The sequence below is a fragment of the Salmo salar genome, chromosome 06, assembly GCF_965601325.2.
Source record: "Salmo salar chromosome 06, fSalSal1, whole genome shotgun sequence".
Classification (NCBI taxonomy): Eukaryota; Metazoa; Chordata; class Actinopteri; order Salmoniformes; family Salmonidae; genus Salmo; species Salmo salar.
In genome coordinates, this window is record NC_138296.1 from 40,545,727 (window position 1) to 40,559,475 (window position 13,749).

The 13,749-nt window shown below is 43.6% G+C and overlaps 1 protein-coding gene across 2 annotated transcripts; it reads left to right on the forward strand.

Moving 5' to 3' along the window:
- Positions 1 to 376: 376 nt before the first annotated feature.
- On the forward strand, positions 377 to 12,565 carry LOC106607219 (ribonucleoprotein PTB-binding 1). Of its 2 annotated transcripts, XM_014203946.3 has the most exons (15): positions 377 to 738; positions 2,379 to 2,445; positions 2,609 to 3,078; positions 4,714 to 4,905; positions 5,018 to 5,138; positions 5,747 to 5,847; positions 5,973 to 6,044; positions 6,357 to 6,435; positions 6,772 to 6,935; positions 7,097 to 7,178; positions 7,289 to 7,428; positions 9,401 to 9,472; positions 9,630 to 9,758; positions 10,390 to 10,449; positions 10,552 to 12,565. In XM_014203946.3, exons 1-15 carry the CDS (start codon positions 424 to 426, stop codon positions 10,684 to 10,686), a joined length of 2,199 nt encoding a protein of 732 aa, XP_014059421.1. In that variant the 5' UTR covers positions 377 to 423; the 3' UTR covers positions 10,687 to 12,565. The 2 variants fall into 2 exon arrangements, with proteins under 2 accessions (XP_014059421.1, XP_014059422.1); XM_014203947.3 differs by lacking the exon at positions 5,973 to 6,044 and having other exon boundaries at positions 378 to 738.
- Positions 12,566 to 13,749: the final 1,184 nt, after the last annotated feature.

A 13,749-nucleotide genomic window follows, 5' to 3' on the forward strand; every position in this document is an offset into this window, starting at 1 on the left:
CTAGAGGCGAAAGCTAATTTGATTTTATGCCTAAATATTTTCCCAATTAGTTGAGCTTTTCCAAAATAAAATCAATTTTCCTCTGTCAATCAGGGACATGCACAGCTGAATGTAATGCAAACACCTTAACTTCTATTGAATAAGAAATGATATAGTGATTTTCTCCATATTTTCATACCGGTAATTCAATTCGATGTACTGGATCATGTGGGTTTGTTGAACTTGCAGTGGGCATCACTGGTTCTGATTCATGACAGTCAAGCTCCAGTACAACTACCCGCCCCGCTCATGACGTGACGTGGTATAAAAAAAAAATGCATCCTCTCGTCCAATTAGAAACCGAGTTGCGCCTATGTGTGTATTGTTTAAACTGCTTCAAATCTGACGGTGTTGTCAGTTTCAGAAAACGTTCAAGCAAAGGTGATGGCGGCCGCGGTGTCCGTTAGCGCAGCTGCCAGAGAAGAAAATCCAAACGCAGGGCCCAATTTCGCTAGCCGTCCACTTCACAAAAACTATGACCCCGCTGTCGAACACGAGAATTGGGTATCCAGGGATCCCGAAGTCGAGCCCAGTGATGGGGATGCACCATCGGACAACGAGTGTCAGCGAAGGGTCGAGGAAGAGTTGACGACGCTTAGCCCTGAAGAGATTGAGAGTCGCTTGGACAGAACTCGTCGAGAGTTTTACAATCGCCGGAAAATCATAATTAAAAACCTGCCATCCGATGTTAGCAATCAGGTAAGTTTCCTAAACTTTATTTTAGTTTTCACTAGCGTTAGAAAACTAACGCGGGTCAGTAATTTCATCAGATCAAGCCCAGGATACAACTCGTTAATCTAACGTTATATAAAAGATAAATAACTATACCCTTGCCATGAAATTGACATCTAACTATATTGCCAGTTGTCAGTTCGCTGACTTTTGGTGATGTCTGTATTCTAGTTAGCTAGCTTATCTTAACGTTAGTTAGCATAGTTTCCTAGTAACTAACAATGATTTGCGAACTAATTGTCGTTACTAATTATGTCGCGAATAAACTTTTATTTAAGCTCTCAAAGTATCCGCTACGTGGGTAGGTGGTGTTTGGTGGTTATTCACGGCCTGACTGCGATTGCCCACTCCAACATCACGCGTGGTTGATGGACAAGTTGAAAGTGCAGAATTAAAATCCTCGTGCGGAAAGGCAATGCTAGTTGCTAACGTTAGCAAAACTGTTTGTTTTGTTTTGACCAGTAATTGTCAGGCTATGGATTGACATGCATCGTATGTGACTAGTTCGAAAGTCTGTCGTTAAATTATTTTTAGTTAATGTCCCTCATTGAAACAAACTTCATGGCCCTGGAACATTTTGTTAAAATAAAGTTGTTGGAATGTGCTTGACTCGTGGGGAACTGTGGCCTGTGCGCGTTTCATTGTTTGAGTGGGTTCGTGAGTATTGGGAGTTCGAGATGGGAGCGTGAGTAGTAGTGACAAAGGGTTGAAGGTGTAGAGGCAACGTAGCCGCTTTCAGAAAATGCTAGACAGCATTGCGATTCGTTTGTGGAACAGGCAAAGCATTGTGGAACAACATTTCTCCTAGCACAGTGAATGGGAAACTGTTTTTCCACCATTGCCCAATAGCTGGGGATGGACTTTGCTTTTGTTTCATATTGGCAAAGACACCTGTTGTAAGCAAGCAATCATCCTAAATTGTTTTGAGCATTTAGGTACTACAGATGGTGTATACTCAAATATTGTTGTGGAAAGCACTTGCCAATGTCACACTGTCCCTAATTGGACATGCCTCGACCCTCCCCCTGGGCTGGTCAGTGAATAAAAGTAGACATGCAGCTGGAGCTACACCACAGATGGCTTTAGATTAGGGATGTTCACACATCACATTAGTTTGTCATGTTTTCAAGTGATTGTAGTGTTTAACACTTAGTTTTAAGCATAATTTATGCCTACAATACTACACCATTGTATGTTTAAAAGTAGACCTGTACCAATCTGGGAATATCACATGTATTTTTTTTTATTGTTCTGTGTTAAAGAATAACCCATTTAATGTATTATAAAGGTAATGGTATTCATTTAGGTTAAGTTAATAATACTGCAAAATCGTTGCTTCCATGCCCAAAAATATGATAGAACCAACAATCAAAACTAGATGGGGAGAATCTAAAATGGCATAGGGCCCCCATCTTTATGTTTGAGTCACGCAGATGGTGTAAGAACACTGCATACGCCCTGGCAAGATGTGTAGAATTGCAGGAAATTAGCTTCAAAACAGCAAAATTCTCAGGCCAAGGAGGGCTTTTAAAAATGTTGGCCGGAGAATGCTGTGGAAAACATAGGGGAAACACTGATTGTTGCTAACCACACTTTCTCCCTTTCAGGAGGTACATGAGCTGTTGCGCAACTATGACTTGAAGTACTGCTTTGTGGACAAATACAAGGGAACAGGTAGGTTAAAAAAAAAAGACTAAAATGTAAGACTAATTGGATGCAGCAGGCTCTCTGACAGAGCTAGACAAAGATTCCTCAATTCTCTTCCTATTTTGAGCAATGTAACCTTCCACATAGTTCTTCACAATGTCTTAGCTCATATTCTCTCTTCTCCCCTCAGCTTTCGTCACACTGCTCCATGGGGAGCAGGCACAATGTGCCATCAAAGAGTTCCACCAGCACATGCTGCGGGAGCGGGAGATCTCTGTGCAGCTGCAGCCCACCGACGCGCTGCTGTGCATCGCCAACCTGCCCCACGCTTTCTCCCAGCAGCAGTTTGAGGAGCTGGTGAGACCCTTCGGCAACCTGGAGCGCTGCTTCCTGGTCCACAGCGCCTCCACTGGCCACTCCAAGGGCTACGGCTTCGTGGAGTACATGAAGAAGGACTCTGCGGCTAGGGCTAAGTCTGAGCTGCTGGGGAAGCAGCTGGGCTCCAGGATGCTGTACGTCCACTGGACTGAGGTGGGCTCCCTCACCTACCCCCTGCTGCACTCCAGGTGTCTCTGTGTGGACCGTCTGCCCCCCAGCCTGCTGACTGCCCAGGACCTCAGCAATGCCCTGGCCGACACGCACGCACCCATCTTCTGCCAGGTCAGTCACACGCGAGAACGCGCACAGGAACTCCAACGCCCTTTCACACAAACTTGCACTGATATTTTCAGAGGATTCAACATGTGTATCTGGCTCTCATTGATAGTATATATCTAGTAGCTTTTCTCAGTTCAATTTGTATCTGAGTGGCTCCAGTATACTCTAGTAGCAAGCAGAACGTACCTGCTTGTACTTTTGGCACTTCTTTTTACTTTGTTAGTCATGAAAGCTGTTCCAACTGTTTCCCCCTAGGTTTTTTTTTTTAGCAGTGGTGGCAAAGTTAGCGTTGGCATGGCTAATGGCACGGTATTAGAGGCCCTCTTGGCCTCAAACACCATTTTGTTTTAAAGTTAATTTCTTGCAATTCTACACATTTTGCCATTGTGCAGAGAAAATTAGTAGTTTTAGAGCAAATTTCTTGCAATTATACACTTTGCCATTGCTTATACCTTTTTCCTATGCTCTCTGGGTGACTCAAACCTATAACAAAATCAATGGAGTGCCAATGCCGTGACATTTTCAGAATTTTAAATTGTCCCGGACTGTTTTTACTTTGTTAGTTCTTAAAGATCTTCTTTTATAAAAAAAAAATATATATATATAGATCTCCATGGTCTTGTCTACATACTTTATATCTGGTTTACACTGAACGTTTTACCATCCTGAAATATTTGTATTACTTTTTTTTATTGTATATTAATTACATTTTCAGTGCTGGCCACGATTTAAAAACGGCAGTGGACTGCCACTATGTGCATGTAGGGGAAACACTGCTTTTGTTTATACTGAGCAAGTGTGTTTGACACAACTGTTTGAGGTGGCTGTGTTATCATGTAACATGGGGCATCTGTAGTGATGACAGGGTCTTGGGCAGTTCACATAAAGGTGGCTGTAGATGGGAGTATTTTTGTATGAATCTGGCTTTCGAGCCCTCACCTTTGACCTGCTTTTCCTGTGGCCACTCTGTTTCTATAGCAATGAGCATTGCTGGTTTCTATGGTGATGACCACCTGACTCCCAGGTGGTGTCAGTCAGCAGGCCTCTGGCCCTACAGGCCTTTCTGGAATGAGACAGCAGTGTCCTTTTGGCACCACAAGCACACATACACACAGTCATTCATATACCTATAGGGCACAGTAGTTCGAGGTCTGGCTGAACACTGTTGCGTAATAGTGTGAGTGAGGCAATTTAACTATTGGACAGGTTAAAACTCAGGAATATGAAGCTCTTCCTTTTTTTCTTAGCTCACTTGGTCTTGATACATTGTTTATTGCCTCTTTTTGTAGAACGACAAACGGGAGAGAATTGATTGGTAATTGCTTTTAAACATTGAGACTCCAGTAGTAGCGGTTTGCCATGGAGAGAAGATTTGGGAACATGAAGTCCCAAGTATTTTCTCTACTTTATATTACAGAATGCCACTGGGCATGATTCAGTTTTATCCCACCTACTGTCTCTACCATCGCATCAAATACGCCTTTCTACTAATTGCTGTAAGGAAATCAGTGTGGATTTTTTTTTTTACAATGCCAAGATGTTTAATATTACTGAATTCTGTGTAAACCTATTTAAATGGCAAACGTAGTCATTAGTTTTGGACGGAATGCATAATTAACTTCATTTTCCTTTATTCAGTTGGCTCAGGGCCAGGATGACAGTTTCCGGCGGTTTGCCATGTTGGAGTTCTCCTCGGCGGAGATGGCTGAGCAGGTGCAGAGAGAGGCTGACGGCAGGGCGCTAGGCGGGACCCACATCCGGGTCTCCTTCTGTGCCCCTGGACCCCCAGGAAGGAGCATGCTGGCTGCCCTCATCGCTGCCCAGACCATGGTAAAGACCTCTTGGTTGCCACACCAGACCATATGTTTGAACTATTGCTCCCTTATGTTACTGTGGTAAAACAACTGTTCTGAATGGCTCTCCTCCCCTTCCCCCTCCGCAGGCCCTGAACCGAGGGAAAGGTCTCCTCCCTGAGCCCACAGCCATGCAGATCCTCACAGGCCTCAGTAACCCTGCCACCCTCAAGATGCTGCTCAACCCCCTCACCCAGGGCAGGAAACAAGGTGAGTAAGATCATGCCATTTTCTAAAGGAAGACAATGTAGGGGTCTCTTACCCTGGTGTGGGGGTAAGCTTTAAAGCAGGAGTGTCAAACTCATTCCATGGTGGGCCTAGTTTCTGCTGTTTTTTCCTTTCAATTAAGACCTAGACAACCAGGTGAGGGGAGCTCTTTACTAATTAGTGACCTTAATTCATCAATCAAGTACAAAGGAGGAGCCAAAACCCGTAGAAATTCCGTGGAATCAGTTTGACACGTGCTTTTAAGCTACAACAGTTAACTTTTTTGGCGACCTGACCAAATTCACATAGAAATGTGAGTTATAGCTCTGTCATTCTCATTGTAAGCAAGTCTAAGAAGTGGTCGATATTTTCTATGTGCGCGATTTCTATGCTCCTCATTAAGGTTTTTGTTTTTGAGTCTTACTTTTGGTTTTGTATACCAGCTGAAAATATATTTCACATCGGTTTAGATCACACAATGATTCTCTACACTTGCTTGTTTTGTCACGAACTGAAATTAGGCAAACTATTAGAATTTTAGCAACAAGGATGCATATTGCGTGGCGAATGAATAGGTTGTCAGGTCTTAAGGTCAAATGGTTTCTCTGCAGGTCTCCTTGGTGCTGCTCCCACCATGCCGCTGCTGGCTAACCCCGCCCTCTCTGCTGCTCTGCTCCAGCTCCTCCTCCAGAACCAGGCCCAAGTTCAACAGGTACCCTGCATACCATGCCCTGCATACTCACCACCTCTCTCTCCTCCAGCTCCTCTCCCCTCTTGTTGGTTCATTAGTCTCTCTCATCCACACTTCTCCTACTTTATTCTCTCCTCTACTATCAGCAAGCCTTTTTGGGGAATCATCTTCTCTGGGCTCAGGTGCTGCACAATAAAGAGAATCGACTACTTCCCTGTGTGAGTGATCACTGAGTGTGTGTGTAGATGTGCGTGTGGTAGATATAGGTTTGTCGCGAAGGGACTGCTCCCTAAACCAAAGCTGGTAAATGCTCTCCCTTGGGGAAAGCGTTTCTTTCTGCTGCTGCCTTTTTGAGGTGCTTTTCTAGTAATATTAATGTGCAACTGGTTTGGTTTTGAAGTGTTTTACTGTGAATTCTGAGTGACATTCTGAAATGTGACATTTTTGGTTCAGTAAATATCTGGTATGTAGACTATTTTAGCATCTTGTGGGTCACTGAGGCGTGTGTGTGTAACTCATGTCTCCTACAGGCAGGACTGATGGGGGACAACCTTCTGGCTGCTATGCCTCTCCAGCAGGGAGTCCATCTGCTGGGAGACCTGCCTCAAGGTTTGGCCTTCCATTCATCTCAATTCAGAATTCTTTATTGGCATGACTAAAGTCTATTTGTATTGCCAAAACAACTCACTAGTAGCCGTTTCTCTAGTTTGGCTTATTTATCATATACAGCAACGCTCTACATTGATGCTGAGCATATGCATGCTATGCTAGCCCTGCTGCTCTGCTAGTGATCCCATTGCAGGTTCTTTACACATGTAGTGGATTTTGGCAGTACTTATTATCTAGGTCATTTAGTGTTGTATTGATTTTCAGTGTAATCTCAGGGCTCTCTACAGTGTAGTGATGGGGTGTTATAGTAATAAGGTGTTTGTCTCGTGTCCCCAGGCGGTGTGGTTCCATCCCTGGGCCTCCAGTCAGACCCTATGGGTCACCCCCTGGGCAGAGAGTCTCCTACCAGCTTCTCCCAGAACACCTCCCCCACTCTCCAGGGCATGTCCATCTCCCACCTGGGTGGAGTGATGGGGGCAGAGGGGCTTACAGCACCTGGGGTATGATGATGATTAAAATGCTCTGTATACTTTTCTAATATTGTCCCTACTAGCAGGGATGCTCAAGTCATTGTGCCTCATTACATAACATCAAGTCCCCTGATTTCTTTTTTTTTTATTTTTTATATACATATATTTTTTATATATATCTTCTCCAATAGGTGTCCATACTAGGACACCCTCCCAACGATGTGAATCTTCCCCAGAACCCCTTCAATGTCCACAGCCTGTTCCCATCCTCAGGTGAGCTGCCCTTCCTACTGTCTGCAGCCTGTGAAGTTTGGCTCTGATTCCTTCCCAATACTGACCTGTAGGGTTTTTCACCTTTTCCATTCCTGCCGTCCTTCACTCAGGCGCCAACTGCAGGCCCCACCCTTACAGGAAGAGACCAGCGCTAGGCAACTCATCCAACCAGCGCACACAGAACATCCACTCTAACTACAGGCTGCGCTACCAGGAGTCCTACACCCCAGACTACTCCCCAATACAGCAGGTAGGTTCCCCTTATCCTCTAACCTTCACTGTAAACTGGAAACACTTATCTCCCTCACTAGCTTTAAGCACCAGCTGTCAGAGCAGCTCACAGATCACTGCACCTGTACATAGCCCATCTATAATTTAGCCCAAACTACTACCTCTTCCCCTACTGTATTTATTTATTTTATTTATTTTGCTCCTTTGCACCATATTATTTATATTTTATCTTTGAACTTTCTTCAAACTACAAATCTACCATTCCAGTGTTTTTCTTGCTATACTTTATTTACTTTGCCACCATGGCATTTTTTTGCCTTTACCTCCCTTATCTCACATCATTTGCTCACATTGTATATAGTCTTATTTTTTTTTCTTCTACTGCATCATTGATTGTAGTGTTTTACTCCATGTGTAACTCGTGTTTTTGTATGTTGTCGAACTGCTTTGCTTTATCTTGGCCAGGTCGCAATTGTAAATGAGAACTTGTTCTCAACTTGTCTACCTGGTTAAATAAAGGTGAAATAAAAAATAAATAAAAAAATAACTTTCACTGTCCAGCCCTAGTGCCTGGCCTGGCTGATCTGATGTGTTGTGATAGAATGCTTAGTCATTGATGTCTTTTTGATATGAGGACACTGCTGTCTTGGTTAAGGTCATTGTGGCCACAGGTGGGTTTTTTACCTCCCTTGCTGCCCAGTGGTCATTGCATGGACTTTTTTCTAGTGTGACGGAACACAGTGGGCCTGCTTATCAGCACCACTTCCTGTCTGGCTACCCTGTCTTCACAATGGTTTGAACCTAGGGTCCTCTGCCTCGCAAACACGGGACTGCCCGCTTGACAACGTACTAGCCAGATGCGCCACCAAAAAGCTTGCAGCTGTGGACTATGAGTATGGTACAATCTTAATAACTTCTTAGGGATAGGGGGCAGTATTTTCACGTCCGGATGAAAAGCGTGCCCAAAGTAACCTGCCTGTAACTCAGGCCCAGAAGCTAGGATATGCATATAATTGGTAGATTTGGATAGAGAACACTAAAGTTTCTAAAACTGTTAAAAATCATGTCTGAGTATAACAGAACTGATTTGGCAGGCGAAACCCCGAGGACAAACCATCCAGGGGAAAATAAATTGAGGTCATAGTATTTCCCATTGGTTTTCTATTGAAAGCTCTATTTAATAGGAACCTCGTTGCAGTTTATGGCTTCCACTAGATGTCAACAGTCTTTAGAAATTGTTTGATGTTTTTCTTTTGAGAAATGCAGAAGTACAGCTGTTCTTTAAGTGTCACTTCAGATGGATTCTACTGTTTGGTGGGTGTGAACTGGAAGGCGCTTCACGTTGTTTTTATCCGGTATTGAAAACAGTTTATCCCGTCTTAAATTTTATCGATGTATTTACGTTTTAGGATACCTGAGGTTGGATTAGGAACGTTGTTTGAGATGTTTGGACCAAGTTTACAGGTAACTTATTAGATACTTTGTAGTCATGTTGGAACTGGTGTATTTCTGAATCAAACGCGCCAAATAAATGGACATTTTGGAGATATAAAGGAGGACATTATCGAACAAAAAGACCATTAGTGATGTTTCTGGGACATTTTGGAGTGCCAACAGAAGATCTTCAAAGGTAAGGCATTTATTATATCGTTATTTCTGAATTTTGTGTCGCCACCTGCCTGTTTGAAAATTATTTTCATGTGTTTGTATGCGGGGCGCTGTCCTCAGATAATCACATGGTCTGCTTTTGCCGTAAAGCCTTTTTGAAATCTGACACTGTGGCTGGATTAACAAGAAGTTAAGCTTTTATTTTGATTTATTACACTTATATTTTCGTGATTCTTGAATATAGATTTTTCTGTAGTTTGAATTTGGCGCTCTGCAATTTCACTTGATGTTGTCAAATTGATCCCGCTAACGGGATCACTAACAGGTTTTAACTTGGTTACATGAGCAGCAGGTTTAATGGCGTCTGGCTCCTCTCTCCCCAGGACCCTCTGGCCCATCTGTATGAACAGCAGGAGGCTCTGGACACTAGAGCTCTGGCAGGGTTCGGACAGCAGGTAAGAGACCCTACCATCGCCACTATTCACATCCAGCCTTCAAACTGTGGCATCTCTTGCCTTTTCAATTTCCACTCCCCTTTGTAGTCTTGTCTTTTTATATATACATGTGTAACTGTACATGCAGCACAGAATAACATGATGAATGTCTCTGTAGCGGTTTGGTCACCCCGGCTACAGTGAGCAGGCCTCCCACTATAGTTACCCCCCCAGCCCTCCCTCGTCTTCCTACTACAGCTCGGTGGCACCCGGCCCCGGCAGCCTCCCCTCCAGCCATCTCAACAAGGTAGGCCCACACTGACACCCACCCCCACTGCTGCTTAGACTTTTCCTCTGCCTCTTCCCAATGTAATCAACAGATCTAATGAGGATTGGGTGTCTGATCAAAATATAAAGGCTGACCTCTGTTATTTAGACTTAGTGGAGATGCCTTGACATCTGTTGGCTAGCCTTGTCCCCAACATGGGTGCTATCTAAATTATGAAACAGTTGGGCTGAAAATGTTACGGGAAATGATTGGCTTAATCTGCGTGTCCTTGGTCCACTCAGACGAATGCGGACAACACGTTATCCGATATGCTTGAAGCCGCACATTGTTGCATAACCACAGTAGCCATGCTGGCAGAACGATGACAAACAAAATGGCGGAGGAGTGTCCTACAGAGATTTTGTAGCAGAATCCTGTGAAGTCACATGCGGATGTTTGATATCGCATCTTTCTGTTTGAGTGGACTGTGTCAAAGTTGAAGGGATAGATCGGGCTTTACTGTGCCTGTTTGTTCCTCTTAGTTTTGCGCTGACGAAGACCCAAGCCGCTCGTCTTTACTGGAAATCAAAACGTACATATTGTTCCTTTTCAGATGAGACCAATGCATTGTGGTTCTGTTTTGATCACTGAACACTGTTTGTCTGTTCAGGCTGTGGGCATGCCTCCTGTGAGCCACTCTAACATGTACCCATCTGGTCTGGGGATGAAGGTCAGTGTGCCTCTTTGTCATTGTCGGTTGGTCTGCCATTTCCTGTTCTGTCCCCGTTTTTCACCATGGCGTTTACAGTGGTTATGTCTCTGCCCCCTCTAGACTCCCATTGGTGGTCACAAGCGTCTGATCCCGTCTCCAGAGCCCAGCCCAGAAGGGGGCTACGTGGGACAACACTCCCAGGGCCTGGGGGGCCACTATGCTGACTCCTACCTGAAACGCAAGCGTATCTTCTAATGTAAACCAATCAAAGCTTGTTGTACGAGTTGTCAATTAACAGCCAGGATGTGGCTCATGGCTCCATTTCCCCCCCGGAGCTCCTCCAATCAGCTTTTAGGTTTGGGCTTGGCGGTCCAGTGGTCTCTCACTTGTGTTCCTGCCAGTGACCCCCTGGAGGGCGCTGGGGTTGCAGCCTGTCGCTAATCGGGACATAACAATGTGTGCCAGTGTATGGGAGTTTTGATGTTTTTTTTGTAAATATATGATTTCAGTGTGCTTGTAAATGAAGTTTTATCCTTTTGATTTTTTTTTATGTCTTTTTTTTCTATCAGGAAATCCCTTTGTTTACAAACTGGGAGTTACCTTGTACTATAAGAAAATAATTGTAAAATCTGATTTCAGGTCTTTTTTTCCTCTGCGTATTCCCTTCATTGGTTGGCTGAGCACTTATTTTAATTTTTATATTTTGTATTAGTTTTTTTCTTCCTGTTGTGATGGTGTCAACAGGTTTCTATTTTAAAAAGTTTTGCCTCCCAATATTTTTGTATATACTTTGTTTGATGGGATTTTTTTTTCACTCCTTCCTCTTACAGGGATTATGTACTGACTGTCTGGACAGGATTCAGGCCTTTACTTGGATTCACGTAGTGTGTAGCAGTACTCTCTTTCTGTCTTTTGTCCTTTGGATAAATTGTCCCCTTACCAAAAAACTAGTCTGGAATATGCTGTTTTCAACCCTTTACTCTTCCACCTCTCCATCTCATTTGGGTGCCCGTTCTCTGCACTGAATGTTTAGTGTTGCACTTGGAGGGCACGGGTGGGTCACAATTCTCCAGGTTTGTTGAATTTCTACTGTTCTCACTACTTTTTTTTTTTTCTTCTCCCCACCCCCCCACTCTGTTCTCTGCAGAATCTTGTATATTCTGTGTTGACGTGAGCTCTTTGTCGGCTGAGTATTTGCATCTCAACCACCATGGCACCTGATTTGCTCTCGTTCGTTCGGAGAGGATGGTAGCTGTGCCTTATCCAGACTTTAATATCTACAGATTATAACAGTAAGCAGGGACACCTGTGGCCTCTGTCCACCCAGAGCCTAAACATGAATTAACTGTACTATCATTTATTAATGAGCCATGGCTAGGTTGGCTCCCCCATGGCTGGCTGTCCCTCCCCTGTAGACCATCAGGGGGGGCTGTTTATCCTCAGGCTAAACTGATATTAAATCAAGCTTGACAGTTTCACACTGATGGTTGACAAACTGAAACAGGTTGTAGAATTTCCATCCAGTTTTCCAGTCCAGGAGAAGTTGACTTCCTATCTAAAGTGTTACTATGATGGGAGTGTCCAGTGACTCTTAACAGGTGTTTACTTGGTCTGCCTCGGAAGGTTTGCATGGAAATTAAGCTTATGATTGGTCCAGTGATTTGAGTTCTTAGTCTGTGAAGAATAATCTAGTTGACATTTTGATTGTGATCACCATTACCTCTTGACTTCTGATGGGAACTGCAATTACACTTGAGCCTTAACAGTTGTTTTTTTTTCCCCCCCTGTCATCTCATCTTCCCCTCTGTGGGCTTTTTGACTACATCCCTTTGTTTTTTGCTGTGTACATACTTTAAAGCTTGATCATTTCCTCGGAGTCCTAAACTCTTGTTTTCTCAATCATATCTTTGGCCTCTGGTCTGTTTTAAGATTGAAACTGCTGCTCAATATTTTGTGTTTTAGTGACCATTACCAAGTGCAGCCACCTGTCTGATGGTAGATTTCCCCATGTTCTGTATAGACCAACAGGTGCTGCTCTATGATATGAATTAAGATTGCTTTTGTTTTTCCTCATACATGCTATCTGTACTGCCATATGTGTCTGTTTTGGAGCAAGTAAATGTTATTTAATTAATCTTTTTGTGGTCAGTTCATTTACATGGTCAGTACGCTGGCTGTGTTCGACAACGCTTGTGTTACGTTTTGATGATCAGTTAACTCAGGAAAACACTGACTTGCAAAGTTTGGTTGACAGCGTTGCCATGGATGCAGCCACCACGCCTGAAGCCCCCCCCCGCCTTCTCTCATAAGTGAGGAACACAGATCAAACTTGGAAATAAGTGATTGTTACTCCTATGGCTCTCTCTAGAACAACCCAAAGGGGTACATGTTATTTATAACATTACCTCCATAATCCTTAACTGTGAAATTAATACATTTAGAGTCCTGTACTCATGCAACTGGCTTAAAGCAACCCCATAATTCCAAATACCAGATGTTTGGCTGCAGACCTGCACTCATTTTTGGTTGTAGGTCTACCCTATGCACCAACACTGCATTTCGATAGTCTTTCATAAACCAATTCTGCTATTCATCAACTGACATTTTCGTTGGCTGCCTTAACCACTGTCAAGGTAAATCAATGATACAATAGATGGCTTCAGAATACAGATACAAACTGACCAAGTATGGCTTCGGTCATGACTGCTGCGTAGGATGGCTGTTAGGGGTGAGGATAGTTATGTTTTTCTTGTTTCTGGGTCTGTTGTGCCTTGGGCCCCAAAGCGTCTCTCCCACATGCACAATACAGTCCTGCAGTTGCACAGACATGAAGAAGGATGTTTGTCTACTTTAGACTCGGTGAACGTGGCTCTGGCAATTCATACTGGCTGACACAGCCTGACTTGCAAGCCTCCCAAAGCCATGGCTGTGTTTGTCAACTCCAAAGAATAATATTTAAATCTTAACCTTATCAATAAACACAAACCCAGTGCGATTTGTGGCGAGGAGGATAAATGTCAATACGAAATGGAGAGGAATCCCAATGGAGAGACATGAGTGTGGAAATGTTAACTCTTAGTTTTGTCCAGTTCTTCCTCTGACTAGTCAGTGGGTAACAGGAGGGGGGGGGGGGTTATGACTGGTGTTTAGGGTACATTGTATTGTGGACATCATGGTTGTCCACTAGGGTAAAATGTTTTGAAATGGGTAAGTACAGTTGTGGCCAAAAGTTGAATGACACAAATTAATATTTACAAAGTCTGCTGCCTCAATTTGTATGATGGCAATTTGCATATACTCCAGAATGTTATGAAGAGT